At 40.0% G+C, this 16593-nt stretch overlaps 1 protein-coding gene across 2 annotated transcripts in view; it reads left to right on the top strand.

Moving 5' to 3' along the window:
• The first annotated feature begins 781 nt into the window (after positions 1–781).
• The window catches only part of GOSR1 (golgi SNAP receptor complex member 1), a 31185-nt gene continuing 15373 nt past the window's right edge, over positions 782–16593 (top strand). The window contains exons 1-6 of one of the 2 annotated variants that reach the window (XM_053457026.1): positions 782–841; positions 4134–4248; positions 6312–6399; positions 6686–6793; positions 7665–7756; positions 8465–8539. In XM_053457026.1, the coding sequence (XP_053313001.1) occupies positions 811–841; positions 4134–4248; positions 6312–6399; positions 6686–6793; positions 7665–7756; positions 8465–8539 (509 nt within the window). In that variant the 5' untranslated portion in view covers positions 782–810. Of the gene's footprint in view, positions 842–4133; positions 4255–6311; positions 6400–6685; positions 6794–7664; positions 7757–8464; positions 8540–16593 lie in introns of both variants that reach the window. The other variant, XM_053457025.1, reaches the window with a different exon arrangement.

Raw genomic sequence — 16593 nt, 5'->3', positions numbered from 1 at the left:
GAGGCTATTTAAGTGTATTTGTTCATTTAACATCTTGAGGTCTTTTTAGTTCATAAATTCAATGAGGAAGACCATCTGCCTGAGGGCGTCACTCATCAGAGGCAGGTGACATAAAAACTTATCGGACCGGACCACAAGGTATCGCGCTAGCAAAAAGTACTCCTCTACCAGAGTCTTATAGATGGATTTCAGCTGCATGTCATCCCCGCGGGCGATGTTTTGCCCCTGTAGTAGTTTCCGCAGGTCCCCGCAGCCCATAATCGGCAAGCAGTTGTAGAGACAGAACATGCTTGCTGAGACAATCTCAACATCCTTAGACTGAAGCTTCCGCAGTAGAGATGCCAAGCAGGCCTTGAAATATTTGGCGACTGGCGCAGTGATGGTCTTTTGACATTTCTGGGCGAGCTCTCCAATAACAACATTTTGAGCTGATTTTTTTCTCTGCTTTTACACAGTACACTTTCCTTTTTTTAATAGAATTTATGTACTTTTTTTCTTTTCATAATCACTGATTTAATCAGACTCCATTGATTTAGTGTAACAATAAGGAATATCTTTTAATAGATGAACTCCTACCTAATGGGTTACAGCAGTTTATAAAAACCAATTGTTAAAATGCTCTCTCGGCACAAGGTTTTGACCTCCGTTAGTTTCCGTCCAGACACTGAAACCTGCGTTGCTTGGAATGTACGGTAGGTGTCGCTGCCCCGTATGCTCTCAGCCAGGGTTCTCTTGTCCGTCACAGCGACTCTCTGGCGCGTCTCGTCTCTATTCCCTACTTACCGGACTGGGTGACGTTGGACAACAAAGATGGCGGCAGGGAGCAGCAACTACTGGGAAGGTGAGAAACGGATTCCGGGATGGGATATACCGGATACACACCGGAGAGGTTCCAGCTGGGATGCTTGAGAAGTGGATTCACGTTGTGTTTGAGCTGTTGTGCTGTGCAGGCTGAGATGCAGTGTGAAGTCTCAGTAGATTGAAGTGAAAGCACACATGATGTTTTCTTTAAAAAGGGTTAACTCCTTGTAATAGCACATCCATGTCAGCCTCATGTATAGTAGATGTACGGACAGGCACCTACAATGGCTTTATGCAGTAACCTATTACAGTGGTCCATAACTGTGTGTGTGTGTGTGTGTGTGTGTGTGTGTGTGTATATATCTATATTGATATATATATATATATATATACACACACACGAAAGTAAATGAGCACACAGTTTTGCTGAGGTTCAGAAAAGTTTATTTACTTAAAGAAACTTGACATTTAAGCCCCTGTCTGGGGCTTTTGCCAATATATATATATATATATATATATATATATATATATATATATTTATTACACACACACACACACACGTATCAATATACACGTTATGGTCTTCTGAGGTATGAGATTATCAGTGCTATAAAGTCACATTGATGTCGCTGTGGTGAGACTGCATTTAATTTGTATTTCTCTTCCACAATGTAAGTTATATTAACCTGCTTTACATCCTGTAATTATCTCCATTGCTTTTTTAATGCCACCAGTTCTCTGTCAGAAGTACGAATTCATAAATAACTCCATCTGTATGAGGACAATCTTTGTCACATCTACAGCTGGCCTAATTGCGCGGTGCTTCTGGCGGTTTTAGCTCCGTCTGGGTGAATAAACTGTCACTAATGCGAAACATTATAATGCGGGCACCTATTTCATCTCCTTTTACTGACAGGCTATCAATGCACAATGCAAAAAAAAAAACCTTTCTACTGAGTAGCATCCTAATAGTGGTATTTAGAATATATATATATATATATATATATATACATTATTTACTTGTAAAGTACTATGAGATTATCTGCACACACTGGGACACACATCTTGTTACTGAAGATGCACGCTGCATGTGCTGAAGTCCAGGTAAAAATGTGAAATAAGAACAGAAGGGCTAACCTGTATATTGCACCCAGTAAACTGTGTGACTTGATCCTTTAATCGAAGTACCCTTTTCAGATGAAAAACATTTTAGGAACATAAGGTTGACTACAAATTTCAAGATGCTAATAGAATATGCTAGTTTTATAGCAAATCTTCTCATCAAAAAACATCCCTGAATTCCATACTGTACACACACACATATACTCACAGTGAATAGTGAAAAGTTACTTTTCTAACCAGTTCCGTGAATGAGTTTTGGAGCAGTGAATAAGTGCGTCTCTGGAATATGTCCACATCCTGGGACTTGATTGTTAAACAGAATTTTGTAGAGTGCTTCACTCGTAGCTTGCAAGGCGTCTGAGTGAGAGTAACGCTGTTTATTCAGCCACATTGATCTAGCACTGGCAGCCTGATTTCACAATTGAAATAGGGCTCTGATTTTATTTATATTAATGTTTCATAAGCTACACAATACCAACTATGATGCATGCTCGCAGGTGCTATGTGCAGTATCAACGCTTTGTAGTGACTTTTTATCACCTGTACTGAATGATTCCCAAGTTATTTTTATTACATCACTTTTCGGTTTGCTGGATTAGTGCATCTTCCATGGACGAATCAAATGCTTATTTATTGAATGAATGGCAATGAAAAGGATGTAAAGTTTTATCTCAGAGTTTCCTTTCATGTTTTTTCTCTTATTGTCTGACCGCTTGCTTAATTGGATTATTCTTATTTCCCTAACTGTTCTCAAGTGTCCAGCAGTTATTTCATTTAAGAAGTTTTTGGAATATTGCACCGGGACAGGTGTTATATACAGTATGTGTCATGTGAGAGACTATGGTTATTTTCAACGCACTTGTTTCTTTATGCCACTCATGGGACAGAGTGGCATATAGGGGGTTAAAAGGCATTTCTAGATGCAGAGTGGCATATAGGGGGTCAAAAGGCATTTCTGGAGGCAGAGTGGCATAAAAGGGGTTAAAAGGAATATAATGGGGCACTCTGCCTCCAGAAAAGCCATATGCCGGCATATGTGCCCCCCCCTTACCACTGCTTCTGACTCCCTGGTATCTGGTGGAGGCCGGCATGCATGCGCCGCCCTATGGTCGTGCCTCAGCTCTTCGTCCCACCCCTTTTTAAGACATGGGACGAAGTGCTGAGGCACGGCCATTGGGCGGCGCAGTGCATGCACGCCGGCCCCTTTTAATTTAATGAGGCGCCGGAGGAGGCTTTCAATTAGATTAGGTATCCCGGTGGGCCAGTCAGGCCCTGACAGTCGGCAGCCCCGCGTGCCAGGAGTTGCCGACCCCTGTCCTAGGTGATGGTATACAGCAGCTTGTGCCGGCTGCTGCATTCCGTGCGCTTGGGCCCCTCCTGACTGTCAGAACTCCAGGGCCCGGTTGCAGTCGCGACCCTTGCGACCCTGGATGTTCCGCCACTGGTTCCACCTCATTCTTAATTCTTACGGGTAGCACTTTCCATATGACAAGAAAAGCAGGAAATGATGGTTAGTTGCCATAGAAACCATACATTCTTACACGTTCCAAAAATGTCTGCTACGACTTGTTTGCTTAAAGGGAGAGTCTCATGGAAAAACAAATACTTATTTTTGAACCTTAAATACAGTAATTAAGTTTAGAGTTGAAGAAAACTTCTTGTTTTTTTTGCTCCACTAAATTTTGTTTACCTGCAGACTTGGAGGCAGCCATTGTTGTCAGTCACGTGATATTTTGAATGCCTTTCCCTGCGCCAACACCACACTGAGCTGATTCTTTAATTTGATTGGTTATATTAAGATGGTATGATGTCAGCGTGTTTGTCTAGTGGATTTGGCTAGGATGAGCTAGGACACATGTGCATGATAAATACACGGCTGTCTGAAAGCCTTTTCATTATCTAAATCTTAGAACTGTTTCAAAACATAAAACAATACTATAGTTTTGAAAACTCGTTTTAAAGTGATAGCTGTAATAAAACTAATGGCGGTTCCCCTGTGACATACCAGAGGGGGCAATCAATATTATTTCTAAGTAGAACGGCACCTGTGCCCTTGTTATCACATGATGAAAATCTGTTAGTGTATCATTGTGCCGCACTAATGCACTGATTGTAGTCAAATTTGGGGTTAACTCTTTCTTGTCATGCTTCCTAAAGTATTTTATAGCTGATTTTGGGGTATGTTTGACCTGGTGTTTTGATGTCTGCAGACTTGAGGAAGCAGGCCAGGCAGCTGGAGAACGAGCTGGACCTGAAGCTTGTTTCCTTTAGCAAACTATGTACCAGCTACAGCCACAGCAGCACCAGAGACGGAAGACGCGACAGGTATAGGTACTACACATTTTTATTCTATTTATTTTAAGCTATCGTGTATTCATGTCACCATTTGTTGCTAATTTGTTATGTCTGTAGTTTGTGAGCTCATGCTATTGTATAACGCTGAGACCGCTGCATGAATTGGATTGTCCGAATATATTGGGAGAGGAAAAAGAAAATGCAACGGTTTATTGTTAGTTTTCCTTTTATAAAAAAAATATATATATATCAAGCTGCCTCCCAAATTTTGGCAACTACACGAATTTACAGTTTAACCGCGATGTATGTTTAGCTATTGTTATTGTTTTCATGTTTTATTTGTGTTGGAGTCCATTTTACATTTGCAGGAATTCTTTCGTTATTGGTTCCTGTCTCATTTATTCCTCCCCAGCCGTCTCTAGAAAATGGGGAGTATACTGCTATAGTGCTCAGCACAACTCACATTCTGCCCAGCCAAATCAAAGGGAGTAGCAGCCGCCAATCACATGTATGCTGTCTGAACACTGATGTTATGCTAGCATACATGTGATTGACAGGGGCCATGGCCGAGTGGCATCTTGGTTAAAATGTTCTAATCCAGTAATTTAACAATGCATATTCCTATTAACATGCATTCAAAGTAACATTTCGGGTAATACCGTGTTTCCCCGAAAGTAAGACAGTGTCTTACTTTCTTTTTATCCCTAAAAGCCCCACTATGTCTTACTTTCGGGGTATGTCTTATATTGGGAAAAAATTGAGAATGATGGGAGTTATGATGTACTTTTAGAGCATAATTAGATCATGAAAAAGACATTGGAAATGGTACAGCATAACACCCATCACTCTCACGCACTTACCAATCAACACACCTACCAATCCACACGTATACCAATCCACACACATATACACCAATCCACACGTATACACAAATCCACACACATATACACTAATCCACACACATATACACCAATCCACACACACATATACACCAATCCACACACACATATACACCAATCCACACACACATATACACCAATCCACACACACACATACACCAATCCACACACATATACACCAATCCACTCTCACTTAATGCTTTCCTACCTTTCCTTTCTTCTTTCAGCTTCTTTTCCTCCTCTTCGCTCCTCTTCTTCAGTTCTTGTCTCCTTCCGGGTCAGAGGGCACGGACAGCGGTGGGCGCGGCTTCAGTGTTGTGCGCCGGGATCTGACAAGAAACCCCGGCGCACAACAGCTGTTGCCGCGCAGATCACAAGGGAGCGGTATCGGAGGTCATTAACAGACCTCCGGCTCCCTTGAGTGATTTTAAGCCGGGTTGAACCCGGCTTAAAATCACTCAAGGGAGCCGGAGGTCTGTTAAAGACCTCCGATACCGCTCCCTTGCGAGCCTGCTCCTCCAGCGGCGGACATTACTGTCCGTCTCTGGAGGGGTGCCGGGTGCCGCAGGTTGGCACCCCCTGGAGTGTGGCGCCCTGTGCGGTCGCACACCCCAAAGGTCGGCCCTGCTCTAAGGGGCCGGCCTTAGGGGTCTGCGGCCGCACAGGGTTTAAATAAAAACATCGGGGGTTTTTTTCAACTTTATTTAACATCCTCCATGTTAAATAAAGTTAAAAAAACTTTATTTAACATCCTCCATGTTAAATAAAGTTTTTTTTAACTTTATTTAACATGGAGGATGTTAAATAAAGTTAAAAAAAAACCCCGATGTTTTAATTTAAATCCTGTGCGGCCGCAGACACGTAAGGCCGGCCTTGGTGGGGACTTCCCGGCCCCTTAGAGTGGCGGACCCGGCAAATCCCCCGTGTTTCCCCGAAAGTAAGACATATGTCTTACTTTCGGGGTACGGCTTATATTAGCCGACCCCTCTGAAACTCCCGATACGTCTTATAATCGGGGGTGTCTTACTATCGGGGAAACACGGTAGACAGTTTAAGCATGCTCTACGTAATAACCTGTCAAGGGCTTCAATACATTGATAGATGCGACCGTATACTGACATCGTGTATGTGTTACAGTAACAATAACAAAGTCAGCGCTACTGCAACTGATGTCTCTTTCTGTATCGGCTGCAGTTCTGATACAACGCCACTCTTGAATGGATCGAGCCAGGATCACATGTTTGAAACAATGGCAGTGGAGATAGAACAGCTTCTGGCAAAGGTACTACTTCCTAGATGATCTCAAGGAACTTTCTCAGTTCGATACAAACTGAACAATACTTCCTGGAATTGGTTTTCTAAGATGCCAAAAGCGTGATGATGCTTGTGTAGTTACGGATGATTGTGAGATATTGCTTATTACATGGAAGAGATAACATTTCAAATGTCTTCTTAAGGGCTTAGTCGTTTAATGAATGACGAGGACACCACCAGTCATGGATGACTCTGCTACACCGGCATGAAGTCTTACAATAAGAGTTAACAGCCAGTATTTTTCTTTTTTCCAGCTCACCGGGGTGAACGACAAAATGGCAGAATATAGCAGTACAGCTGGAGTGACTTCAGTAAACGCTGCGCTAATGCACACGTTACAGAGACATAGGGATATCCTACAGGTGACTTTATAAGTGTGTTTTTTGTCATCGTTATGATCTTTTGTTCTTTAACATAAGTATACCATGAAATACAGACTTTAAATACAAAAACAGTATAACATATTGTGACTTTTACGAGTATACATGGATGTTTCTTTTCACGGACGATATAAGTGGGGAATAACATGTAACTAGAGCCTAAAAACTAAACATCTGTGTTTTACTAAACAGTGTGAATGTGTTGCTGCAATTTTGTGTGTTCTCCAATGCAAATTTAGCCATGCTCAAAAAAGGTATACTTAAGTATACTTCATGCACATACTCTTGTAAAGATCACTTGTAGTAGCTGCAGTCAATGGCATGTATGCCAATTTAACATCCATGTTCACCTTGCATGCATACATACCTACATACATACATACATGCATACCTACATACATGCAAGTACCCTCCTTCTCTTGATATTAGTGAGGGCTCAGTCACCATTGACTAGAATTACAGTGCAAGAAGGAGGTTTTCAGTAGAGACTGCTGATGTGTGCAGTCTAACTCTTGTTTACATTTATTATACATGTTAATCATGAAAATAGGCCCTGGAAAGGCCCTTTAGGATGCCAGCCTGTTTGCTGTAGGCACGCGCATGTTTGGTTATATTTTCTGTTTTGTTCCTCCCGCCTTTGCCACCATGAATGAGTTTTACACAAGTTATTAAAGTTCTGATATTTTTGTACACGCATTATATAAAAGCCTTTGAAAGTGTTGAGTAATATGTGTGTACTTGTGTGCTATGTGAACGCTGATGTGTGCAGAAACCAAGTTCTGTCGTTGTTTAAAAGTAACACGTTTCTTTGCATCTCTGATTTTTACCAGTAGTTGTGAATGTTGCTTTTCAGGATTATACACACGAATTCCACAAAACAAAAGCCAACTTCCAGGCGGTTCGAGAAAGAGAAGACCTCATGGGATCAGTAAGGAAAGATATTGAGTGAGTGTGTTAGAGTAGTTGATTATTTACTCATTTGTGTGCTTCTCAGACACAGCTTGTTCTCTATTTTTCAAGCTATAATTCCCTCTAGAGCATTAGCTGCCCCGTGATTCTAGTTTTCCTTGGAAAATACTTTAATGCGTTTTATTTTTGGATCATTTGTTTGCCATTTAAATTCATATTGGATACATATTAACTTACTACACTATTCATATTAATGTCACATAAAATTTACATACAGGTTCAACAAATGCCAAGAGCCAGGAAGCTCCTGTAACATTTCAGCTGGTGCTTAAGTTTTTTTTGTCAGGCTTGTTAGTTGTTCCTTCTTGGGTCCTAAACCTTGTCTGTTTTCTCTTATATTCAACAACATTGACCTGACAATATGCATATTATAACAACACAATATCGCTACACAGTAAGACCTGTTTGAAGCCAATTGACACTCAGCTCTCATCATCCTCAGACTGTTAGATTAGATCTAGACTTTGGTAAGCATGCTGAACAAGACACTGCCCCCCCCCAAGACAAGCCAACTCACCCATACTATATTGGTTCTCTGTTTCCAGTGCTTCCCCAGGCTTGCTCCTGAGATAGGCATCACCCTTGAGTCTGTAGCATCTCAACTTTCCTATAGGTGTATTAAAAAAAAAAAAGTACTTAAAAGTTTCCCTGTGCAGAAGTATAAATCTTTTTTTTCTGTTGCAGGTCATACAAAACTGGGTCTGGTGTAAACAACAGGAGAACAGAGCTATTTTTGAAAGAACATGAGCATCTCAGAAGGTAGGTCTTTTACTTCTGCCAGTTGTGGATACTGGTAGAGAAAGGGCTATTATCTAGTAATAGTAGCTTGGTTATTTTCTGCGTTTGAAATGCATGTATCTTGTGATGCTCAGTGATTTATAAATAGTGTGAAGATGGTCTAATAATATGATCTTTTACTTGTATGCTGCCAGCAGATTCTGCAACTCTGTACAGTGGGATATACAGGCAAGAAATGTATGCCAATAGGCAGGTGTGGAGGGCCCTGGGAATATAATAGGGCATCCTATTGTGCATAATACTGGTGCCAAACTGTTTAAGTTCATTGATACAGCTGAAGTAAACCAGTATACATTCTCTTTAAGCTGTAAGAAATCCAAAAACGCAGAAACAAATTACTACCGCAAACATTAAAAAAAAACAAAAAAACATTGTTAGATGTACATTGTGAAAATTGTAAGTTTAAAGTATGCTACTAACAGGACAAGGTTTCAAATACCTCTTTGTGATCATACATGAGGTGACTGCTCCAGGCGGTTTCTCGCATGCTCTGGGTCTGTTTAAAGCTAAACCGGTTAGGGTTTCACAAATCACTACCATCTGTATAATAAAGTCCACTACTGGGATTGAATCTGAGCTGCTATTCTCAACAACGCCTGTAGGGTGCAGCATTTATTCGTCTGTTAAACGCCTATATTCTGTGTTGTGACTGCATTCTTGCTATCAGTCCAGTACTGCTCTGAAAGCGTTTCCATGTAATTAAAATGCATCTTGTTAATATGAAGCAGTTGAAGTGTGTCATAAGTTGTTTTCCCTGCTGAGCCTAATTTGGGGCCTGGATACTTTATCTTGTGTAATGCCCTTTTCAAAAGACCCTGATAAAACTGAATTGCCATAAACTTTCCCCGTGGCATCTGTTGCAGTTTCATCTTACACCTGGGTAACTAATGTTCATCGTGATTTTATTTGTGCTTAACAATAGTATAGGCTGATATAACTACACTTTACTTCATAGCGCTGGTGCAACGCTCCACCAGCTTTTCACTACTAGAATGAAAACGGGCCTGGATAGATCTGGAGTTATGTATAATACACAGTCCGGTCCACAATCCATTAGCCAGAGATATGTATTTCCTCTGTTGAGTTTATGCATTATTTAAAAAGGTAAAACTAGCCTGTGTAGATGCTGCGCTACCAAAGGACCATAACATTAAGACTAACGTGCAATATGTATGGCTTGGAGGTGAGATGTGATGGAAATATTTAACTACATAAAGGGATTTAAGAGTTCAAGGGGGACGTTTATTTCAAAGGAGGAGAGAGTCTTAGATGTAATGTTTCACTGTAGATGTAATGTTTTATATTACTGAGATGGTGGTATGTAAGTGGAACAGCCTTACAGCAGAAGTAGTAGAGTCTGATAAAGTGAGAGAATTTAAACATGCATGGGATAGGCATAAAGGTAACCTGAATCTAAGAGGAGACCCAGGAATGATTAGGACGAATATACAGGCTAGATGAGGTGAATGGTTCTTACGTTCTGTCAAGTTCCATATTTCTATAGACACATGCAGATGTATGCAGCTCTTAACAAATCCTACATCTAGGGGCCAGCTCTAGAACATCCTGGCTAGAGGTCACTAATTCCATATACTGGTACACTAAATACAAAGGTGGCTGTACAACAGTTATAACGATGCTAATAATCTGATGTTCATTAGGACACGGGAAGGTAGGTCACATGTGCATGCTGCCTAGAAGAAGCAGGTAGATTGTTACTGAAGCTTCATCCTCAATACTAAATTATCAGGACGCACATTAAAAATTCATTTTTTGTTCCCACTCGAATGCCCAGTAGCTATAATTACTCGAGTAGATCCATAGCTCTGACACTCCCTCATCAACCTGATCCATGATTCCTTATCAGACTCCTTACCCGCGGATGAAAAGTATAGGTTCTGGCTGCCCTATACTGCCATAAATGAAAACCTTTTGAGTGTATTGATTTTGGGAATACAATGATTTTTATTTTTTTTTGCTTTGTGGAATATACATCTTTAACTGTTCCACCAGTAATATGTTGCTATTGCCAATGGGTAGGGTGAATGACGAAAACAGAATGTATTCAGGTATTCGAAACACTTCCTGCAATCACTTAGTAGGAAATAACAAGAGGAGAAGAAGATGTGTATAAATATATTTTTTTAACCAAAAAAATGAATCCATTTGCTATAAATCCCCATGGTATCCAATGAAAAAAAGCAATAGTGGAGTACCAAAGTAAGATAAGATACAGCTACAAACTTGTAATAAAACAAGACGGCATGCTGCCACAACTGAATGAGTCCTTCAGTGCAGCGGGTGGTCTTCCTATGTGCTTCTACTACAGGGTGCACGGGTGCCATTGGCCAGTTGGGAGGTCAAGGCAGCAAGGTTGAGGGTCGTTACATGTGTTTTCCCGGGTCATAAAATGATATCCATCCCCTTTCCACTATTTTTTATTCAACCACTTCTTACGCTTGTCCCTTTTTAAGATTTGGAGGAGCTATTTATCTTTAAACCATTCAATTTTAGATTGATGGGAAGCATTTGTTTATACCTGTACTGGTAGGGGTATGGGTTAATTGGAGATTTTTGTTTTTTCTTTTACATTGTGTATTTTTATTTATCTTGGAATGCTCCTTTTGAGAGGAGCAACAAGACTGGCGATCCCTTAGGAACCTTTTAGACCCCAGAGATCTATGTTGTTGCTAGAAGTACCCCTTATAATATCAACACATCACTGGCGTCCCTTTAAATGCTTTATTAATATTATGTCCCCATCTTTTAAGGGGCATATTATGCCTTCCATTTCAGCGCTGCCTTGTTTTGCCAAGCTTATATTGCCTACTACTGTATCTTTAGTTTCATGCAGACCAGTGCCGACAATATGTCACAGGGAGTCTAGGCTTTCTTTTCAGTTAAACACAGTATGTCATGGTAATAACAATATTTTATGTTCAGCCTGTCCTCCATTCCAACTTAACCGTGACCTCCTCCCTCGAGGTGGCTCGTTGGTTATGGTGGGCTGGTGGCCAACACAGGTGTATTTGGTCTGTATTTTCTTTGCGTATATAAGAAAAATAACCTTTTGGTAAAACTCACCTGTTTTCTTCAGTCACCAAGAATGATTGTGAGCAGCCTACGAATACAATTTTTATGTTGTTTTCTGTACCTTCATCATGCCATTCACCATTTATTACTTCTGCTTCAGCGAATAACATTTAGCTTCCCAATGCTGCTGACAGGACAAACGATGACACAGACGATGACACAGACCGGTTAGGTTTACCTATGTTGATGGAAAGCTTTTATTTAAAAATGCGTTTGCTGAAATGGATGTTTTATTCTACAGCTATTATAACAGCATATGTCAAAGTCCCCAAATTGTTTTCAATTTAAATAATACAAACTATTCTGCTGACAGGGCGTAGCAGGAGTTAATTAATATATTTTAACAAAGTTTGTGGCCGGTGACTGAAGGAAATGGGTGAAAACTAAATGAGGGTCTGTGTTTAGCTACCTAGCATTTTCTGTATGGAGGCACATAGGGGATAAAAAGGGACACTGATGAGGCCAAAAATCATTACGAGTAGGTAATGATTTATATAGGCCTATAAATTGTGCAGGGTTAAGTTGAGAGGTCCCTTTATGGTGATTTAGATGGACTGGCTGTTTTAATGGTTTAAGTTGATGTACCTTTCCTTATGGTATCTATACATGTAAGGTGGTAAATAATGCTTATTTTATTATGTAAATACCATGATGTTTATAAAACTGTCTAAAGCGCAATCTTTGTCATGAACTTAAAAAATTTCATGTGTTGCAGAGTCTAAGATGTAACTCTTGGGTTTTTTGCAATTTCTGTGACCTTTTGGTGAATTGGCTGGGACATCCACTCCTGGCAAGATTGGGAACGGTCTTGAATGTTTTTCTTTTTTGAATAACCTTTTTCACTGTAGAATGATGAACTTTAAATTGTTTAGAAATGACCTTATAATACGTCCCAGATTGATGGGCAGCAACAATTGCTTCTCTAAGATCATTGCTGATGTCTTTCCTCCTTGGCATTGTGTTAACACTCCTGAATGCTCCAGACCAGCAAACTGCTAAAACTTTGACTTTTATAGGGTGGTCACACTTACTGACGATCAATTAATCAAGGGCATTTGATTAGCAGCACCTATGTGCTACTTAGAATCTTAATTTATATAGAAGCAGTAAGGGCGTACTTGGTTTTGCACACATGGCTTCTCCATTTTGGTTTTATTTTTGTTGAATAAATCTCAACAAGGTATAATATGCCATCTGTTGTTCATCTGAGGTTGTATTTACCCAATTTTAGACCTGCTATGGAACAGATGATTGTTAGGTCCTGTAAAATCATAGAATTTGAAGAGGGTGTACTTTAATTTTCACACAACTGTATGTGTATATATATCACAAGGGTGTATTTTGAATTGCCATATAACCTGCTGTGAGATCCTAAGCAATTATCAATTAGTTGTGTCCTGCTAGTTTAAAAGAAAAAACAAACCTTAAAAACTATGCATGTGGGATATTTCTGTAATCGGGAGATGCAGCTTAACATGTTTGTATGACATAACACACCATAACACACACCCTGTGAGAAAAGGATACAAAATGATATCCACGGCAATGACTGGTGGTCAAACTGCTGCATGACAAGTGTCCAGATTGTCAAATGTGTGCTTTTGTGGTTTGTTCAAAATCCCAGTTATAAACCCAACAAACTAAATGTAAACACTGTTTTCAATTAGCAATGATCTCCTGATAATGTGTACCCTATAACTGTTTGAAAAGCATTGCAATTCTATAAAAGAGAGGTATTTCCAAAATCAGAAGACCTGAACTGTTTAATTTTGGGTATATTTTCTTTCAATTTAACTAGTGAGCATTTACATAAGAAAGTACAAGTTCTGAATAAATTACTCATATAGAATAATAAATATGCTATCAAAAGGAAGCTCTTGCTGTTCTTTGGAAGAAACAATATATAGTTTACCTGGGTACACCATACACATAAAAGGGGAATAATGGTTGAACCGACATGTAATTAGGGTACGAAAGAACTCCGGTACTGAAGAGGTTAAAACATGAAACAATTTTGCTGCTGCAAGGCATCTCTGTAGCCCTTTCAGTCGTATACTAATGAAACTTAAAGCTCTAGAGAGAAAACTTCTACCTAATGATAAACATTATCACTAAATCCAGAAGGGAGTGTGCTAAAGCCTTTCATCTTGAGCAATTGTTTTATGCTCGAGGAAACCAGCACCGTGCTCTAGACAAATGAGAGCTGGCTGTATTTCTCCAAGCTTCTCTGCCTTCTGTGTTTCAAATTGTTCATTTGATGCCAGCTGCCGCAATTTCCCAAACCGTTGCATGCTGACTAACCTATCCACCCAAAGATATTGCAGCGTAACGAACCCAACTGTATTCCCAGACAGCGTAATCTGGCTGCCTGATTTATGCATTACAGCAGGGCAGTTTTTCTCATACTTCTGTCCTTAAACATTCAAGGAAATTACTTGCATATTACCGCTTTCAGTTATAGTCCTGGTCATCTACGTCACACAGAGCGTTCAGTGTACCCTGCGTTGACATTTAGCTAATTATTTTCGTGCTCATAACAGAAATGCCTTAACTGAATCATTTTCCTATTAATTGTTTAACTGGTTAGACCCATCCATGTCATTAGAAATCTCTATACCACTGGAAACGGAAACCGTACATATACAATAGCCTTATCACAGTGGGAATTGTCTGTCGCGCTGTGCCGGGGTGAGGTGCTGCTGGACGGCGTGTTGCAACATAGGTGGTGAGTGGACACTTAATGTGTTAGGGGGGTGACCGGCAGCGTGTTGGTGTGCATTAGTGGCTGCCTGGATAGTTTTGTGGGAGAAAAAAGGAGCAGGGAATAAAAAAAAAAAGAGGCAAAAGAAGAAAAAAATAGGGAGAGAAAAAAAATCTTTACTTATATCGGGTTATTTGCTAAAGCTGCTCTTAGCAGGTGTGTTTGAAGGAATTCTTAGATTTTAGCTCACGATCTACACCATACATTAAGAAATGCCTGTCCCAACAAGTTTCTTCAATACGGACTGAGCTGCTCTTCCAGAATGCATACTTCCATCATAGAAAATCCTTTCAGGAAATCTGCATTATACAATGCTATTTCCGCCTGTCGAGGCAATGCGTAACGGTATCTGCAAGTTGAAATTAAAACTTTAATTCAAACTCCATGTTTAGTCATTAAAACCCCAAATAACACAAATATTTATTTGAGACAAGAAATTACAAGATTCCCATAATTCTGTCTTAGAAAGACAGGATGAGGAGACTTTTAGAACACAAAAATAAGCTGTGCAAGTTAAAACAAAAAAGTGCTTTTTTTTAGGCAACAAAAATGTTGTTTTAATGAATTCATTTAATGCCAGATCTGTGTAGCTGATGTTACCCTACTCCCAAATCAATCTGCCACAATTCTAAGACATCCCAGAGCATAGAAGTTTACCGGTATATCCTATTCACCACACAAAATGATGCTAGAATCTCGTAAGCATGTTTCTCCTGTTTCCTTTCCTTGGACCTTTCTCATAACCTGCAAAGCAGATTGGAGGTCGGGACTCATTGTGAAATGTATCTAAAATCATATCTCCATGAATGTGTGTCCTTATATGTCAGGTGGGGAAACGAGGGTTAAATGCATTCCTTTAATTAAACTTTAATACTGACTGTCTTTAATTACTAAATAGCTTTATTGTTTTTAGAAAAAGAGCTTTTGAACCTTTGTGTCTTTTTATGTTGACGCACACCGATGTAAACAGGATTGATACTGCTAAGATTTCAAATGTGGCACAATCTCCCCTCAGCCAGTTTTATTAGTATTATGTTTGTATGTGTATATGTGTGTATAAATATATATTATAGCCTACAATTTACGCAACACTAAAACGTTTGGCCTATAAGAGCTATTTGTGTGGGGAGTGCAGCAGTATGGACCCCATACAGCTCTACAGGCTTTACCCGTGTCATTGTAGCCCGGCCACCGTGATATTTGTCCAATAACAGCCTCCTTCCCCTGTGCCGTTTGGAATTATCTACCAAATGTCATTTGTAGATGATAGCAAAGCCTACAATTCTACGTCTAGTTGTACCTACTGTGCTCATAACACCCGTTGTTTAAGGCAAACACTGTACTGTGGAGCACTTGGAGCGTCTCAAGCACAGACTGTAAACCCGTGGTGTAGGTTGAGCTGCTGAAATGTGCTGTTAAGTGGATATTGTGCTATAGTGTCTAGGAAACATATTCCACTATATTGTCATTCTTTTAGTTCGTGAAGCTTTGCATATATTTTTGATGATCTGGTTAAGTCTTTTGGAAAATGTCTGTTCACCCACTCAAAGGTTAAGTGCAGGTTGTGGTACCCATTGAAAACCTTCCTAATGCTGCTGTTAGATATGTTAATCCTTCACTTTGCAAAGAGTAAGGGAATCCATTAGCCTTGTTCCTGGCATAGCTGGGACTGTTGCGGTTAATGTTAATGACTTTCAGTAATGCCTCCTTTTTGCTTACTTTACTGCCTTTCAGAAGGGGCTTCTGCATAGCAAATGACATGGGAGAGTCCGGCCACCTGCTGCTCGGAGTTTAAATAACACGTATGCAGCCGGTATTGGCTTCCTTTTTATTTATTTTTCATTGTTTCATGGAGGTTATAATTTGTTTAAATTGGTTACGTGGAAACAAAGATTACATTCCTGTGTTTCTCACTTTATAACTGTTACTTTTAATTATAATCCCTTCGGAAGAGTGATAGTCGCGTTAATAAATTGTGCTATTACTCAGTAGCTGTAAATAGTTTGTCACGGTAGTTGTACATTTCAGAAATACAGTTGGTAATATCCTAGCAGACTCTCTGGGTCAGGGGAAATTTGGGATGAAGTGCTCCGTGTGCAGATGCTGTGACATCTTTTGCTCTCCTACCGTAATGTCGAGCCCAGCGGAGGCACTGCTCCCT

This window comes from Spea bombifrons, chromosome 2 (genome assembly GCF_027358695.1).
Source record: "Spea bombifrons isolate aSpeBom1 chromosome 2, aSpeBom1.2.pri, whole genome shotgun sequence".
In the NCBI taxonomy this organism is placed as follows: Eukaryota; Metazoa; Chordata; class Amphibia; order Anura; family Pelobatidae; genus Spea; species Spea bombifrons.
The sequence above is the reverse complement of the archived record's forward strand: the minus strand, read 5'-3'. Positions and strand labels throughout refer to the sequence as shown.